At 43.0% G+C, this 18,256-nt stretch overlaps 1 protein-coding gene across 6 annotated transcripts in view; it reads right to left on the bottom strand.

Annotated features, from left to right (window-relative positions):
* The window catches only part of LOC308433315 (nuclear body protein SP140-like), a 43,634-nt gene that overhangs the window by 8,282 nt on the left and 17,096 nt on the right, over nt 1-18,256 (bottom strand). For 5 of the 6 annotated variants that reach the window (XM_080933326.1, XM_080933327.1, XM_080933329.1 and 2 more), the window contains 7 exons: nt 15,715-15,816; nt 13,841-13,894; nt 10,226-10,291; nt 8,255-8,335; nt 6,281-6,385; nt 4,327-4,469; nt 1,759-1,806 (listed from right to left, as the gene is read on the bottom strand). In XM_080933326.1, the coding sequence (XP_080789452.1) occupies nt 1,759-1,806; nt 4,327-4,469; nt 6,281-6,385; nt 8,255-8,335; nt 10,226-10,291; nt 13,841-13,894; nt 15,715-15,816 (599 nt within the window). The remainder of the gene's footprint in view (nt 1-1,758; nt 1,807-4,326; nt 4,470-6,280; nt 6,386-8,254; nt 8,336-10,225; nt 10,292-13,840; nt 13,895-15,714; nt 15,817-18,256) is intronic. The other variant, XM_080933328.1, reaches the window with a different exon arrangement.

The raw sequence follows: 18,256 nt of genomic DNA, 5'->3' as shown, positions 1-18,256 counted from the left end.
CCTAAGCCTGTAGAAGTCATGGCCTCATGAACCTGCAGGGGGTTCCCAGAAACCGTTGACAGGGTGTATTTGCTTTTAAATTCTTTGGTTGAAAATCTGGTTTAATTCATTCCGTCTAATGTGTTTCTCTTAAAATATCTACTTTCCCCCCCTATACCTGTGCATCTCATGGGAGAAAAAGAGGATCATTGAACTATTGTTTGGCTCAAAGCAAGTTCCCTTGCTGGCTCCTCTTCCCAAGGAACCTTTGTGAAGTCACGCAAGGAGGCAGGGTATGGTTTCTAAATGAATAATTCTTCTTATTCTTGAATATTTAAGGCTCAGAGCTATTTTCTTTCAATTTGCCAACCAGAATGTGTCAGCCATGACCACCAGCACTTCAGCTGCCATGGAAATGAGGCTAACGATGTACTAATCATATTCAAGAACCCATAAGACTCAGAGTTCTAGAATCCAAGTGACCCCAGACAGAAAATCCATCACCTTCTCTAGCTCCCCCTGAAAATCAAATGGAACCAAGGCTCCCAGGGCCACAGCTCTTCCCCTTGCTGGCCTCCCTCCTCTCTATTCAAAATTTAAAGGGATGCCATGCTGGTCTCAATGTTGAGAAGCAACAGTAGAATTCACATTGCTTTGGCGCATCAGCTGCGATGACTTTTTATCCTTCCCTTCTGTAACACAGGGAGTCACAGCTCTTGGTTCCAGTCCTGGGCTGAGAGCTAAAGACAAGCATGGTCTAGGATATACTCACCGGAGAAGTGGTCCCATCACTACCCACTGTTCTAGAATCCTATCCTTCACCCTATTTGTCTTTGTTTAATGTAGACAGGTGACTTTGACAAATACTGGGATCAGTCAGGGCTCTTGTTACAATCTTCTCTTTCAGTTCTTGAGCGTTCTGTGTGTGTTTTGTAACTAAGCATCACACAGACAAGTAAATAAGGCATTGCTTGGGAAGAGACTCTGGGTATCAGTGCAGATGTCATCATACAGAAATGATGGTTATGATGGAAATCCAAGACTTCCTGACACGAACCAGTCATCGCCAGCATGTTTAAACAGTCCTTCCATGAACTGAGAAGCTGACGTGTGATGATGACTGTGACATGAAAATTTCCTAGAGTCCACACCTCTGAGCAGATGAAGAGCCCCTGGGAGACTTATGAAAATGGAAATGGAGCTTGGATTCTGTTTCACTGGGAATTCTGTTCTTACAAACAGAGGCACAAAAAGGCAACTGCCCCTTTTTGCTATGAAATACTGCACCCAAGGATAGTTTCATGGGCTGGACATTTCTAGACTGAGTGATCCAGACTGAGACACTCTTAGCATAAGAAGAGTAGAGGCACTGGCCTTTAAAGCCATTTGTTGAGTAGGTTAAATCATAGATTCCTTCTAGAAAATGGAGTGGATGAAACATCCTGGGGATTCAGAGTTTAAGCAAACTAGAAAATAATGCCAATGACAAATTATACGCTACCCTGGAGTTCAGAGTCTTAGTGAGCTATGACAGTGTCCAGTGATATGTAGCCTGTTGAAGTCTATGCTCATGACTCTCTAACATCTCCATCTTAAAGAAGTCAACATTCAAGGAAGATCTAGCTGTACACACAATACAGAAACATGGGGGAAGGCACAGACTGAAAACCAGAAAAGAAAGCAGTAGAGGAGGAAATGAGAGGTGACTTTAAGTATAACAGCCCAACTGAGGCGCCATCAGTGAGATGCTGTGTGTAAAGTCACATGGTGAGCACCCACCTTTTTCCTCTTGCGATATATCCGTGGAGGATTAGGTAGAAAATTCCTCTGCAAGACAAAAGGACCTGAATATGTAGGTATCACGTTTTGATGGCATGAGTCTTGCATTTCCAACCTCTTTCCAAAAGTTCTGCCCAGTTCAGATCCAGATTGTCTGACTTCATTTCCCTCTTGTTACCTACACTCTAACCTGTGACAGCTAGAAAGACCCATCTTACATCCATCTTTCTCTGGTACATCTTCTTTAAATCCTGAGAACTTTCCCCCGCCCCCACAATCACTGATTCAAACTTTAAATCTTCTGTTCCCACCTGACCCACTTCAACTTGACTTTCTAGTCCAGGACTAGCCAGTCAACACCCAGTTGTCACTTGCATATAGGGTGTGACAGACTCTTCCTCCTCCTCTTCTTCCTCCTTCATCTTCTCCTTCTCCTTTTTCTCATTTTTCTGTTCCCCCCTCCTCCTTCTTCTTGAGACAGGGATTTTCTATGTCTTGGCCATCTTACTTGCACTGTAGAGGCCTCAGACTCAGAGATTCACCTGTCCCTGCCACAGGAGTGTTTGGATTAAAGGAACGTGCTAGAACTGTCAGGATAGACAACTAATCTTACACAGTTTAAGACGGGTCTCTGGGAGCTGAGGGGCTAGGACAGTCAGGGCAGGGAGAGATATTTCGAGCTACAAATTCTAGGATAAATACACAGACTTGCTGGATAGAGAGATGATGAAATCATGTCTGAGACCACCTGTTTCTAGTAGCATTGTATGTGTATCCTGGCTAGTTTGGTTGTTCATCTGACATGCCCAAGAAGAACAAATATCCATTGAAGAATTTTCTGTCTCAGATAAACTATAGGCAAGTCTATGGGGGCGTTTCTTTACTGAGGATTCATATAGGAAGTCTAAGGCCACTGTGGGTGGTAACATCCCTAGAAAGGTGCACCACAGTTGAATAAGAAAAGCAGTTGAGGGCTGGAGAGATGGCTCAGCGGCTAAGAGCACTGACTGCCCTTCCAAAGGTCCTGATTCAATTTTCAGCAACCACATGATGGCTCACAACCGTCTGTATTGGGATCTGATGCCCTCTTCTGGTGTGTCTGAAGACGCCTGCAGTGTACTCATACACATTAAATAAATAATATTTTTTAAAAGGCAGTTGAACATGAGCCAAGATCAAGCCTTAAGCAGTGATTTCTGCTTCAGTTCTCCATATTTCTGCTTTGAGTTTCTACCTTGGCTTCCCACCATAATGGACTATACACTGTAAGTCAAAACAGAATCTCTCTGCATAGCCCTTGTTGTTTTGGAACTTGTTATTTAACCTAGTCTAGCCTTGAAAACACAGAAATCTTTCTATCTCTGACACATGTCTTGTCTTCAACCGCCATTTCTAACTTCAAAGCCACCACTGATTTCTTGTCTAAATTTTGGATTTGGGGTAATTAGGGTTGCAGGATATTTGATAACACTATAAACCCTGAGGTTGTGTGTTTTACTGAATAAAAAAAAAAAACTGTTTCTAACTATAGTGTGGCTCAGATTTTAGTACACACCTTTAATCTCTCTGGCTGGAATATAGACAGGCCCTTAGTACACACCTTTAATCCCAAACAATGAAGGTGAAGTTTGTTTGTAGAAGGAAGCTCCTGAGTTTGAAACTGATGTCTAATTGAGTGACAAAGTGACAAATTAGAAAAAGATTTGACAGAATAGAATATGCCCAACTCTCAGGAGAAGAGAGAGGAAAGGTAAGCTACTTAAGGGGCAGTGCAGGAAGAGAACAAAGAGAAGGAAGCAGTTTTTACCCAGAGAGTTTTACCAGTTGAACAGAGAACAAGATAGATGCAGGTGTACAGAATGAGCCAGATAATGAGAAGGAGCCCGAAGATCAGAACAGATTGCCAAAGTTAGTATGAGGCCAAGCAGAGCAATTCAGAAGAAACTGAGAGAAATCAGATTGAATCAGTCAGCTTGGAAAGGAGTTTGAGCCAGAGTAGCTGAGTTGAACCAGCCAGCCAGAGTTCACAAAGCACTAGAAAGGGTGAGCTTACTCAGCAGTAAGTCTCAGGGGCTGTAAACGCTCTGGGCCTAGATAGGATTATAGAGTGGTTGGAAGTTTCTAGGCCTAGGCCTAGGTTAGCATCAGAGGCAGTAAACCTCAGAAATTACAATGACTTAAAGTGAATAAAAGCTAATTTGCAAACCTCAAAGGATAGGTTATGCCAAACACACAGTGCACCCCCTATACCCACACAGGTGCCTTGTTGAATGAAACCTTTGTTCACATGCCCTTCTTGCTCTAGGCTGTCTTCCACTTGTTTGAGAGTCAACTCTTTCTTTAGCTTCAGGCAGAAATTTCCCAGCAAAAGCCCTATTCGGAATGGCCCCTCAGAGGTTCTGTATCTCTCTCTCATTTGTCAATACCACCAAGGGTGTACCTTCCACACAGCTATGAATGAGGGATGCGTCTTTCCTTGGTATCAGGGCTTTCCCATAACTAAATCCCTATTTGATCTGTAAACAATGCAGGAAGAAGCACTGGCCTCCCTCCCCTCAACTGCAATACCTGGATCAGGAATTTCAGGGGACAACTATAGCACCGCAGACTCAATTTCCAGTTCTTTGATTTTTCACGGCCAGCCATCTTCTCAAATTCAGAGGGCGTGAACCAGCTTCCATCCTGACACTGTATGGACGCCACAGATACCCCTGTAAGATCATAGTAGGTTAGTTCTGAGTCTGCTTTTTCCCTAGGGCTCAGAGACATGATCTCTCACCACACTAGATCTGGAGCCACCAGATCTGTGTTGAAAGTCAATAGCAGAAGAGTTGGGCCTCCTGCCTGACTTCAGGAGTCCTGGGGTTCCCTCAAGAGCTTTCATGAAACCTTGCATATTTCTTTCGTTTCATGCATGAAAAAGATGATAATCACCACCTTCTAAAACTACTTCAGTCACCAAGAAACAAATAAGTAACCAATTCCACAGTGTGACTGGATCCAACCTGATGCTTGGCTCTCTCTCTCAGGCTGGAGAACAACCAGTCTCAGGTGTCCTAGGCTAGCTAGAGGTGGAATTCTCCGCTACGACTATGACTGCCACTAATTTCTGCAACTCAGGATTAGGTGGCATTGCTTTCTATCCAATTTAAAGGGATTATTGAACAGAAGTTTGTCCATTCCTACAGTCATAGGTAGATACCATCAAACATAAATCTCATCCAGTGGAAATAGAGATTATGATTTTTTAAAAGCTAATTATATGTTTGGCATCTTCATTATTATGAAGATGAAATCAAAATTACTACCACACCATTTCACACCCACTAGGATAACCATAACAGACAACAAAAAGAAACAGCAGCTTTTGATGTAGGGAAGTTGGAGAGCCCTGCATTGCTGGTGGAAATACAGAAGAGTGTGGCCACCACCAAAAACATTTTGGTGAGTCCTTACTGAATTCAACATATAATCACCATATGACCCAGTAGCTCTGCTTCTGTGAACCTCAAACTGAGTATGTATATTCCTACACACATTGTCCTTGAATTCTTGAAACAACATTATTTATTACATCCCAAAGTAGAAATAATTCAAACTGATGAATGGATGGTGAAAATGTACTATGGACATATGACAGAGTATCATGTTATTCAGCAATTAAAGCTATATCTTGCATAAACTACACAGGTGTGGTTTGAAATCATCATGGTAAGTGAAAGCAGGCAGTCACAAGTGGCCTATATTATAGGATGTTGTTTGTATGAAATGTGTACAGTGGGCAGATTTATAGAACAGAAATTAGAAAATCCCTTTATTTGTGGACTCTAATTGCTGAATTATATAGTGTATGAATTACAACTCACTAAAACCATTAAAAATAGAGACAATGTAATCCTTTCTGTTAACGTTCATCCACAGCCTCCTATTAAGAGAGATCTGAGATGAAGCTCATCTTACTGAAGTTTTGTTTCTTGCAAACCTTTACAGCATATTATTGAAGAATATGTTATACCAACAATATACATTAATCCTCATGGGTCAGGCTTTAAATTGCTGTCCTCTATTTCAAAATGAGAAATTTCAGGCTCAGGAAGCCCCCTCCCTCTATAGAATAAGAACGCCTTGTTTGGCAAATCTGAGGCTGGAACTTGGGTTCTCTGATTCCTCAGTCCTGTGATGGTCTCACCATGACAAATGTCATGCCCTGGTGCTAATGGCCCAGGGATGTGAAGATTGGGCTCATAGCCTCTTCCCATTTGTATCTGACCAGAATAAAACTACACAATAGTTTCCATCTATGGATGGAAGTTCATGGCATTTTTTTTTTTTTTTTTTTTTTTTGGTTCTCTGGGCATCTCATGGCCACATCGTGAGCATCTATCCCATATGGTTTCTTCAAGTGTGAAAATGGCACACTTGAAGATGTCACCCATGCTTATCTCACAGTTCCTTAAGTATTTGCATTATTGCATGTGGTTTTTAAATTTAGCAGTTGCAAGTTTAAAACCATGAAGCCCACCTTGTTTGAATTTATCTTTGTGTAACACTCCCTTCAAGTTAACACACGTCACAGGAAGCAACTTAGCGCTGAATTTGGCATTTTCCTTTATGCGCCTTCTTAGACCTGAAAAGAAGAATTTTTTTTTTCAGTCTCACTTTGCAGTTGTTCAATTCCTCCTTCTCTCTCATGGGGCCATTCTTTTAACACTTGGAACATGTTTGATCCTCACAGCTCTAGCTTCTACATCTTTCTTGCAAGTGGCATATTGGATATATAGTGACAAAAAACTTTACCCCTAACTTACAAAAAACAGAACGCTTTAGCAGAGAAATTTGGATTCAGTAAAACTGTCCTGACTCCCACTCTGGTTAGCACCACTGATTGCTACATGAAACACACAGCTGCTGTCGGGTTACGGCAGGAGCTATCCAGATGTGCTATTTACTAAAGATGGTAACCAGAGATGAGCCCATCTCCCCATTTCAGCACTGACTTGGAGCAGGTTGAGGAGACAGTGGGCAACATAGCAGAGCTGGATGGGATCATTTCAAATTTGTCTTTATGTCTGCATTGCTTCATTTCTCCCTCACAACAGTGTTTTGTGTTTATAGCCAATAGAGAAACTCTGAGAATTCTAGAACAATCTGAAAGCAATACAGGAGGTGGAGAGAAGATGTAACTCCACAGAAGTAGAGATGGAAATTTCTCAAGGAAATTTCTAAAAGTTGAGAAGATAAGTTTGTTCTTCCTCTCATCTGTGCAGAGAATCTGATGGTGTGTGTGTGTGTGTGTGTGTGTGTGTGTGTGTGTGTGTGTGTGTGTAGGAAGGGTTGCAATGGACTATCCGTGGTGCTGAGACTAAGTTTGTGATCAAGACTGCAATGAACTTTAGTTGACAAAGACGACCCTCTTACATTAGAGATAAAGAATCTGAGGTGAGAGACAAGGGACTTGTCCGAGTCCAGTGCAGGGAAAGGAAGAGAAAACTTGAGCCCAACACTCTGTGCCACCTTCATACACAATGACTGCTGGTTGGCACCCTGTGTGTGGCAGAGATTGTATCCACTCTTGAGGGTCTGCAGATCGATGCAGGCAGCACTGTAGTGGCCTAGGGCTCTGGACCTTGTTTCAGCTGCATCATGAAAAGTCTTGCTACTGTCTCAGACACAGTGAGTTATCAGGAAGTGTCTCCCTTGTTAATTCAGCTACATAAGCTGTTATAGAAACTAATGCTCTTGCTTTCCTTTCTGTGGATGGTGGGGACACCAGGCAACATAAGGTCTTCCCCTCAAAGTGGCTTTCCAAGGGACTCTCTTCCTTCTGGTTCAATATACCACTGAGACTCTAAAAGCTAACTCATGCTTGGGAATAACCCATTCCTCCTGTTTCCTCTGAGGTCCCATGCTCATAGCCCACTGGGAAGATTTCCACCTGATTCATTCCAGCAACTATCCCTCCTCTCTGTCAAAGCCCTGCTTGCATGTCCTAGTCTGGGGCTTTAAACTGAGAAAGCATGAAGGTTCGTTCTTTTGCTGTTTGTTCTCTCAAGCATGGTCTGACTGTCAAAAAAAATTAATATAAGGTCAGAAAGGGCCCTCAGCTTCTCCTGTGGAATACAGCCACTGCAGAAAAGGATCTGGAAAGCTACAGGGTTTGTCCAAGACGAGAAAGAACTCACTGAAAGGGGGAAGGAAAGGACTGAGAGTAGATCTGCTTTCTGCTTCCAAGTCCCCAGATTTTAATAACTGATATGTAAGAGAAAAGCATTTCTATAAAAATCCACTTCAACTGGAAAGGAGGAAATTAGGACAGATAAGTTGGTGATATAAATACAATTTATGCTCTTGTTCCCAACAGCTTCCTTCTGAAACTGACTGACAAGTAAAGCTCAAGTAGCTTTTGTGTTTTGCTTTCTTGGGTTTGTGACCTTCAGATTCCCCCAAACCTTACCAGACAGAGGGTGAAGGGAAAGATCCACAGAAGCTGTCTTACCCCTGATCTTAGCAGAGAATCCTGGGTTCCTTTTCATTTTCCTTCTCCTGAAAACTGCCTGACCAACAGCTGTTCTGCCACCTAGAAGGGACACAGGCAAATGCAGAGTTAAGCCAAACTACAGTGGAAAGTGGGAGGAGCAAGGGAGGCATCCACCACATCAGGGTGCTTTCCCCACACACAAGGGCTCACAAGGAGGAGCTGTGTTCTTCCGGGCAGAAGTCGGGGTTAAAGCATGTGAATGATTCAGTTGTATTAAAATGTTGGAAAGAAACCTATTTGTCTACACATGAAGATAATTGGTGAAGTGTTTAAAAAAAAAACTCAGCCAAAAACAATGTGGTTTTCATAACATGCATTCAAAAGACAGATGCAACTATTTTTTTTTCTCCTTTCCAAACACAGATATACCCATCAGTCAACAGGTCATTATCAAGAGCATAATAAGTCTCTTAGCTGGTGGAATTAATATCAAGTTGGATTCCAATGCCTACTTCATGGACCTGATGCAAAACTGGTAATCACTTGGAAAACAGCATTTAGCTTTTGTTTAGGAAGAAGCAAAGCCTTGGATAATTACTAAAATCAGATGGTGGGGCTGTTTGTAAATATATATACAATATAGGAAACACCGCCATGTATATTTGTGATAAAATTGCTCAAAAACATTCTAGAATTAATTGGTATATCTATCTATCTATCTATCTATCTATCTATCTATCTATCTATCTATTTATCTATCTATCTGTGTGTATGTGTATCCCTAAAGAATACCTTTTATGACAAAGGCTGATCATATTCAATATCAAAAAAACAAATAAAAATATAGATATCACATCTATTCCTATAACCAAATATAACCAATATATGCATTTTTGCATGTATTGTATGTGTGTACATGTATGCATTCCTATGTATGTATATATGGGTGTTCCTGAATGTGTATGATGTGTATGGAGGCCAGAAATCAATGTGTGGCGTCTCCCTCAATAGTTCTCCACCTTAGCTTTTGACACGGGTCTCACTGATCTGACTGGGCTTATTGGTCACCCACTGGAGTTGGGGGTCCACCTGTATATGCCTCCCCAGTGAGGGATTACAGATGTGTACATCATGCCCAACTTTTTAATGTGTGCGCCAGGGATCCAAAATCAGTCCTCATGCTTGTACCCACTGAACCATCCCATCAGCCCTTCAGTGAACACATTTATTAACATGTACTGTCAGTTCTAGGTTTGTGTCTAAGTACATCTTTCTCTCTCTAGACAGATACTTACATTAAGAGGCCTGAATTTATAGGCAAATATGAATGCTTTCATAGATACACAAATATAAATTTTCTTATCATACACATACATTTGTACATATGCACATGCAGCCTGGTTGCTTTATTCATCCTTCTCATACACATTTTTCTAAATAAAAAAAATTTATCCTGAGGATGACAGCACCTCCCTTTCAAATCTGGACCATCCCAGGTACCAGAAATAAACCATTTGTAAGAAGTACATTGTAGTACTGGAACACTTGGTTACAGCATCTTAACCCTTATCTTCATGTATCTATAAAATGTTTGTGGGAAGATAGAGATTGCACAGTGCTTAAGAGCCATAAATGTGTAAGCATGAGGGTATGAGTTCAGATACCAGCATCCACATAAAAAGTGCATAGTTATATAACTATAGGGCAAGTGTTAAGGGACTGGAGACAAGAAGCTCATGGGGGCTGACTGGCAAGGGAAGATGGTAAAGAGTGAGGGAGCAGGATATTCTACATCCTCCTATCATGGCATACACATGTTGGAGCAAGTATGTGCACCCATACACACCTGTGTGAATACAACACACACACACACACACACACACACACACACACAATTATGACTCAAAGACTCACAGATCCCCCTCCAAGTGTACAATAGGAAACACCTTAATAAACTCAACAGCTATAATGGTCCCTCTGTTTGCTTACGTTTTCTCTGTACACTCACTGGCTTTCTCCGTTTCTGTTTTGACCAGTTGTGACCATTCTTTTTTCCTTCAAAGCAAAACAAAACAAAAAGAACAGAACCAATCACTCAGAGATGTAATGTAATTCTTTGGACCTGATAGGAAAGCAGCATTCAGATACCGTTTTCGAACTTCAGATCCCAGAAATGAGACAAAATTCTTAACTGTTTAGTCATGTGCAGTTTGACAGCAGAGTTAAATTTATTTCTTCCTGTGTCTTGGGCTGTAGGCTTGGGAGGCTATAGGCGAGTATCTACCTCCCTTTGAAGACCTGTGATGGCTGATTCCTGGCCATGTCTTAGATTGATGGAGTGATAAATGTTGGGGCATGTATCTACGGTGCAACTTCAACCCAGAGACCATGTTACACTAGAAGTGGAGGAATGCTCTCAACTTCCATGTGGAGACCTTTTCTTAAGTAGTCTCTATTCTCTTACAGTTGTAACATGAACCTCCTCACATGTTTCATCTATCACTGGAAGGGCCAGAGTGGGAATGGGGGGAACTTTAAGGAAGCCTAGTAAGAGCTTTTGTTGGGTTTTCTCTTGAATTATCCAAACTCCTGGGACCAGAGCTCTGGAGAAGTATGGATAGTCTGTCTGGTGGTGCAGTTATGGATTGTTATTATTTGTTAATCTGTATGTGCTGAAATATAGGATGTATGTATGTACATGTTCATGAGTGTGTATAAGTGCAGGCATGACCATTCCAGGCACATATACCAAGGTCAGAAGACAGTGCCACATGTCTATCCTTGCCTAGTACTTTGTTTGGGACAGGGTCACTCTGATTGTTACTGGCTGGGAACAACCAGTGACTGTCACTTTACTGGTGGAAATGAAGGCCTGACCCACAGAGGGAGGCTTTGTGATTTTCCCACCTGAGACATTCATCTTGGGAGGAGACAACAATGGACCCCAAAACTGACAGTGGAGGAGGCACCAAAACAGTTGTGGTCTTCCAAAGAGGACATCCCACCCTATGGGACTTGTGAGGTCCACGCTACTTCAAGCTAGAAACCAGTTTCTGAAAAATTCCATCAAGACTTGCTGATACCCATGTTGACTGATGCCAAATGTGTTCTGTTCAAGCCAGTTACAACGAACTGAAAGCAGATTTGGCCATTGCTCAAGCTGGTGGAACTCAACCAACTGGGTTGGATATTTCCTCAGTCCTGTGAGAAGCCAAGGCTGGCAGATTATGCTATTCTTCCCAGGGGCTGTGAAAATATGCTACAACTGAGTAGCCCTGGTCCCTGGTAATTTACAGTGGCACTGGATTTCTCTGCAGGCACTACTGATAACCTCCTGCTGGGCCATGACCCACCTTCTCTCAGGGTCCAAGACCTACCACAGAACAGTTTTCCCTGACACACTGAGCAGAACTTTGAAACCATCTTCAGGGTATAGGTGGTCCCTTAAGTCTGCTGAGCCACATTTGGACCAGCTGGGACTGGCAGCACCATTGTGACCCTAGGAACATCACTGTCACACTCGGCTGTTGGAACCATTTGTAGTATGATAAGAACACCCCTATTTTTTTAATGGGAAACATAAACACGTGCTAATTCTTTGACCTTCATGCCCCGCACACACACCTAGGGGTGCAGTTTGCTCACTGAGAACAATTCCTAGACAGGAACTCTCACCTTCTTGGATAATGGTCATGACTGAAGGAGGGAGGAAGCTACAAGTGACGCATGGACCCACTCTGAAACCCAGGCTTCTGTTCTAATTCTAGCTCCTTCTATGGAAATTCTTTGCCTTACTTTCAGGCCCTTGGTGGCCTGGGTCCAGATGAGCAAAGGAGAAGGTCTGAATGAAAGACAGTGAAGCAGAAATTTTTGGTTTCTTTGGAGACTCAGTTGTGTCATGTAATGTTTTTCTGGAAGCTCTCTTATGAGAGGGTGTTTTGCTGAAGCAGATATACGAGAGGATGCTTTCCTAAAAATAGACACATGGTGTTTTTCTGGAAGCTGTCCTGTGAAACAACATGTGATGTTTTGCTGGAGCAGGTGCTTGAGAGGACATGTGATAGTGTGTCCTACAGAAAGTGGCTACACTCTTGCATTGGTTCGCCTTGCTTTCTTTGTTCATCTTTGCCTGTTGTGAAGTGGCTTTATAGAGAGAAATGCACCAAAGAACTTCTGGTGATATTCTGGTGGCTTCTGGCCCCTTCTGTGGTCTCATGCAGATTGATCATCAGAGACTCATGGTTTGTTCTGGATCCATCCTCTGCTGCTGATTCATGTTTGTTGTTTTGCTAGTGGATTGGACTGATGACAGCGAAGGCTGGAGTCTCCCCAAACTACTTATAAACAGGTCCATGTCCCCCTCATCCTATTAACCTTTCTTTCCTTCCCTGCCTTTGATCAGTGGGCTGTAAGGGAGGTTGGAGCATTTAAGAACCCTTATGAAAAATATAAGCCTACCGGTGAGGGTGCAGCCTCTGGAATGACATGGCAGGATATAAGAGCAGAACCCCAAGCACCTGAGGGGATATCTCACATTTAGGAGGGCTGGGGACAAGAGGAGCTTTGATGGACAAGAGAACACTGAGGCGATGCCACTCCGTTAAGGACATGGTCAGAGAATGGATAGGACCCCCAGTTAATAACCCTTCCTCAACCACAAACTATGCATGATCCATGGAGCTGGAACTCAGATTCACGGCATATGCAGGCCATGGGACACTGTCTACCATCAGATGATGATCCATCCAGGTGAGCTCAACTATTATCCACACTTCTTTTCTAGAGATGTGTTTTCTTAGGACCCGTGTGAAAACAGATGTTTACATATCTCCCTCATGCAAAACCACTGAGCTGCATTTTAGGGAGGGCCATCAGAGACAGTCAAGAATTGTACTTTATAAATTTGGTTAAATGGCCCAGGGAAATGTCCATTTGCCAGCATGGCCTTATAAGACAAGGACATTCCTGTGCATTCCTCTTTAGTCCTCACATTGTTCTATGTATGCAACATTTCCCTGACTTGTTCCAAATCACAGTCTTTGTAGATCCTGGCAGAGGAAAAAGAAAAAAAAAATGTGTCCTCTATTCCAGCATGTGACCCTTAGATGTTTCTGCAAGAATTTGAAAGCACAGAGCCACAGAGAGATCTCTCTAACTGTGTGCAACTGTCCAAAGCCCTTCTGTTCCTGGAGGCTTTGGGGGGCAACCTATTTCCTTGCCTGCCCCAGGTTCTCAAGGTCACCATGGTCCTTGGTCCCTTCCTGTACCTTTAGATTCACCAGGCCTGCATCCTTCTGACCATTTCTCCATAGCCATTTCTCTTCCTGCATCTAACAAAGGTTCTCTATTTCTTAAGGCCCATAAAATCAGATTAGTCACCCCTACACCAACGGTCAAAAACATCCTCCCAACCCACCAAGGTTTCTAGTTTAATCACATGTGCAGAGTGGCCTTGTCTTTAAGATAACAGGTTCAAAGTCGTAGAGGACCTCAGGGGAAGTCACCGAAGTCTACCCCATTATCATAAACAATAACAATAGTAATTCTGGGATAAATAACTTCTCAGAAACATCAAAAGCATGTAAACAGTCATTGTTCCCTTACTTCTCCTCTTCTTGGATTTTCCTGCAGGAATGTTCCTCCTAGTGTGCACAGCTTCTAGAAGACAGTAAACAGCAATGAGGGAAGAAATGATGAACAGAGGTTAGAACCCTTAGGACCATTCACACTGAGAGGCCTAGCGTACAGCATTGCTTGAATTACTGTTTCTTCCTTCCTTCTAGTAGAATCTAAGCCCAGTGAACTGACAATTGAGAATCCAGGGAGAGCCTTGGCCATTTTTGGCCTCTGACCTCCCTATGTGACATTTTAGATGTTAACACACTTTTGAACAAATAAAACGAGAATGTGGTAGGAAGTGTTCTAGGCAAACCCTAATCGGTTCTTTGACACAATCAAGAACGTTGGTTGGGAATGTACACTGGATTGGGAATAGCTGACCTGAATGAACTTTCCTCCTCAGAAGCAGTGGCTCATACTCAGTAGGGACCTTTGTCATGGTCTTACCATGACACAGCAACTTTATTATCTAGCTGCAAAAGTTTACTCAGCCACTGTGGGTGGCAGGGAAGAATGGGTGTGACTCAGTACAACACAGCAGCAGACAAGATAAGTGGTAGCTTTAAGAGTTTAACTTTTCTTCCTATGAGGGTGCAACTCCTTTCAGCTCCTTTAGTCCTTTCTTTAGCACAACTCCCATGGACTAAAACACCAACCACTGAGCACTCATGAAGAGACCTATGGCTCCAAGTGCATATGGAGCAGAGAATAACAGTGTTTGGCATCAATGAGAGAAGAGGCCTTTGGTCCAGAGAGGGCATGTTTTCCCAATGTAGGGAGATGCCAGGGCACTGAGGTGGAGAGGGTGATCAGGAGCGAGTGTACAAGTGGAGGGGGAGGAGGGATGGGAATGGGGTGGGGAAAGGGGATAACATTTCAAATGTAAATACAGAGAGTATCTAATAAAAAGATTTTTTTTAAATAAAAAAGAGTTTAACTTTTCAGGTGACCTTATCCTTCGATGCCTAACACTGGGGATATATAACCAGAAGATGACATCTCCTGTAGCCAGGCAGGTACCCCAACCCACCCACAAACCTTTCTACACAAAATTTGTTCTGCCTAAAGGAAATGTAGGGATAAAGATGGGACAGAGATTGCAGGAATGGCCAAGCAATAACTGCCCCAACTTGAGACCCATCCCATGAGTAAGAACTACTCCCTGATACTTTTAATGATACTCTGTTAAGCTTGAAGACCCTAGAATAATTGTTCTCTGAGAGTCTGTACCCAGCAGCTGACTGAGACAGATGCAGATACCCACAGCCAAACATTGGACGGAGGTTAGGGACCCTTATGGAAGCATTTGGGGAAGGATTGAAGGCTCTGGAGGAGATAGAAACTCCACAGGAAGACTAACAGTATGAACTAACCCAGAGCTCTGGGAGCTTTCAGAGACTGGGACACCAATCAAAGAGCATATAGGGGCTGGACCAAGGCTCCTGGGACATATGCTGCAGAGGGCCACCTTGTCTGGCCTCATGGAGGAGAAGATGTGCCTAATCCTGCAAAGACTTGATACACTACAGTGGAGAAAAACTGGGAAGGGGCTCTACTCTCTCAGAGGAAATGAAAGAAAAGATTCAGAAGGAGTGACTGGGACAGGGGGTCCAGCATTTGAGGTATTAATTAATTAATTAAAAACTGCATTTCTTCATCATCTACATGTGACCAACTGACTCCATCTCCTCCGTGTGGCTCTGTAAAGTTTTCCTGCTTCTCTCCAGCTCCCAACAGACAGATGAGGAGGACTGGATTCTTGGGTGGACTGAACCAGAAGCTACTACTCTTTCTGAAGCTGGGTACTCACCAAGCCATCTCTAACCCATGATCCCTGGGCAGACATATCTATTCCTTACCTCCTTGGCTGCTTCCCATTCTTGCTTCCAGGTCTTCTGGCACAAATGTTGGGGAACACATGACACAGGGACACTTCTTTTCACTTGCGGGTTGCTGTGCTCCTGGGCCAAAATTGTGGGTGTATGTAGGTTTGTTATCTAATTTTGTAATACTGGGGACCAAGCTCAGGGCCTCATTTGTGTAGGGCAAGCAATCTGAGCTACACCCTCAGGTTTGTTTGTTTGTTTTTTATGTTTCATTTTTAGACAGGGTATCACCTAATTTTCCTGGTTGGCCTAGAAGTTACTCTAGCCAAGCTAGCCTTGAATATTTATTTTCTATTGCTCCTCCCTCCAAGGGTGACACATGACCTTTTTGTAAGTTTATTGATCCCACCCCTTCTCTTGTTCCTCCAAAATTTATATTCTCCCAATGTCTTTCAGTTCCTGTTTTTTTTTTTTTTTTTTTAAATGTTTTCCTCTTCTGTCTTGCCCGCTTTGTCAGAACTGTATTTGTTTGATCATTCTAGGGCACAGTCACTCACAGAACAACAGGTCAGAAGCAAGCTCTTTCAGCCCCTTTCTTTGTTCCGCTGTGATCTAGTACCCTGGATACTGATCATAACTAAGAAACTTGCTATACATGGATCCTAAGACAGAGACAGAGAAAAGCCCCCACTGCTGTCTGACTGCGCGGATAGTCTGAACTAAAGAGAAGATGCTTTCTGGAAAAATAAAACCAACAACAAGGAAAACTAAGAAACAAGCAGAACGCCTGCCCCAGCACTCACACCCGAGATCAACTGGGGCTATTCTCTCTCCACATCTACATTATTTCCCATTCCCACCCTTAATTTACTGTAAAGAAAGATTTAACGTTCTCATCTTCCTCGAGGAAGAAGAAAAACTGCCAAACAGCAGCAGTCACCCTCCAAATGCTTGGATGTTTGTTTCAGAGTGGCCCGTGCACAACCACTTCTGCTTTGCAAAGCTACAAACCCTGAACTACCCGCTTCTCAAAGCTCCAGGCCCAACTGCGGCTTTTTCTGTAGAAAAACTGTGGCTTCGAGCACAGTGTCTCCTCCCTTCCCCACCAGGGACTTCACTTAGCAAGCTCACAGCTCCAGATATGGGAAGGATGGTCTCCAGCTTCTATGTATGCTGTTCTCAACAAGATCATCAATAGACTTGCTGGGAGTGTGTCCTGCGGATGTAAAATCTAGACGTCTTGTGTACAATTCAGTTAGTGATCCTGAACCACGACAAGTGACTCAGTCTCAACTGGAACTTGTTTCACTGTGCTTTTATTTCTGAGTTAGGTTAGTTAAAGAAGCATGTAGGAATCAACATAAAGAAATTTCTATCTTAATTTATAGGTACAGTGTGTGGCGAGTATTCTGTCTCTGCGTTCATTCTTGCTACATCTAGTCTCAGGAACTTTTTAAAGTGTTTTTGCTTGTGTCTGCCCCAATTCTCCCATCTTTCTGAATATTAGAAGGTAACGACACAAAACAAGCAGATGGACATGAAGGTCTGACAAGTTCCCAAGCCAAGCCCGCCTCATAGTCTAATGAATGTGGACCCACTAGTCGGGAGCTGAACTGCAAAGACACTTGGACCTACTCTTTCACAGACTGTTCACAAAGGCACGTGGTGGCTTGCCAGCCTGTGAGAGTAAGTCATTTTTCTCACTGTGGGTGTAATCTTGAGTCAACTACTGTCAGGTCATTGACTACATGTCTCCCTTTTAGCCTCTGCTTCTCTTGAAAGCCTAGTAGTCCACCCACGGCAACACACTGTTCACATAACCACTGTTCACATAATCCCTCTTCTCCATTTGTCATGGGGTTGCCTCCTCAAAGCCAGTCTCCCATGACAGAACCTGCAGTTCCCACTTGTGTTCTCACAATCAATCCGAGTCTTGCACCTAATCATCAGCAGGATTTAACTAAAGATTCTGATTCATTATTGGAATGGGGTGGGGAGCTTTACATGTTTGTCAAGTAGCTCTATAAAACAAAAGAGGAGGTTCTCCGGGGTTTCCACAGTATTTGTCACTCTAAACTATTCTCTGGGGAGAATTGCTTTCTTTGACAAAGCCCCTTGACCTAGAAGTTGAGATATTTCTGCAAACAGAACTGCCAGATGATGTGAACTCGGATTGTTTCAGGAGTCATGAGAGGTTCACCTGTGCTTGTCTCTATAATCAATCAGTCTCAGTCATCAAGACCTGACTAAGTGTAATGCAAGCCCTTATTCCTTCCCTGAAGTACCTTGCCTAATCACCAGAACTTCTCTGTGTCTCCTAAACTCATTATCGTCATAGTAAATTCATGTTCTTCTTTTGCCTGATGACCCATGTAATGTTACTTGCTTAAGAAGATCAGGCATTTATTTTCATGGGGTGTTTCGATCTAAAGTGCCACTTGGTATATCAACCCCATCCAGGGCAGGGCCCCACACTCAGAAGAAGTTGACCACACAATCTTTGTGGGGTTTGGGGGGAGTGGGATCGTCTCTTGTTTTGTTTTGGGTTTTTTTTGAGGGGGGGGTTGTCCTTTTG

The sequence above is a fragment of the Micromys minutus genome (assembly GCF_963924665.1).
Source record: "Micromys minutus genome assembly, chromosome: 19".
NCBI lineage: Eukaryota > Metazoa > Chordata > Mammalia > Rodentia > Muridae > Micromys > Micromys minutus.
The sequence above is the reverse complement of the archived record's forward strand: the minus strand, read 5'-3'. Positions and strand labels throughout refer to the sequence as shown.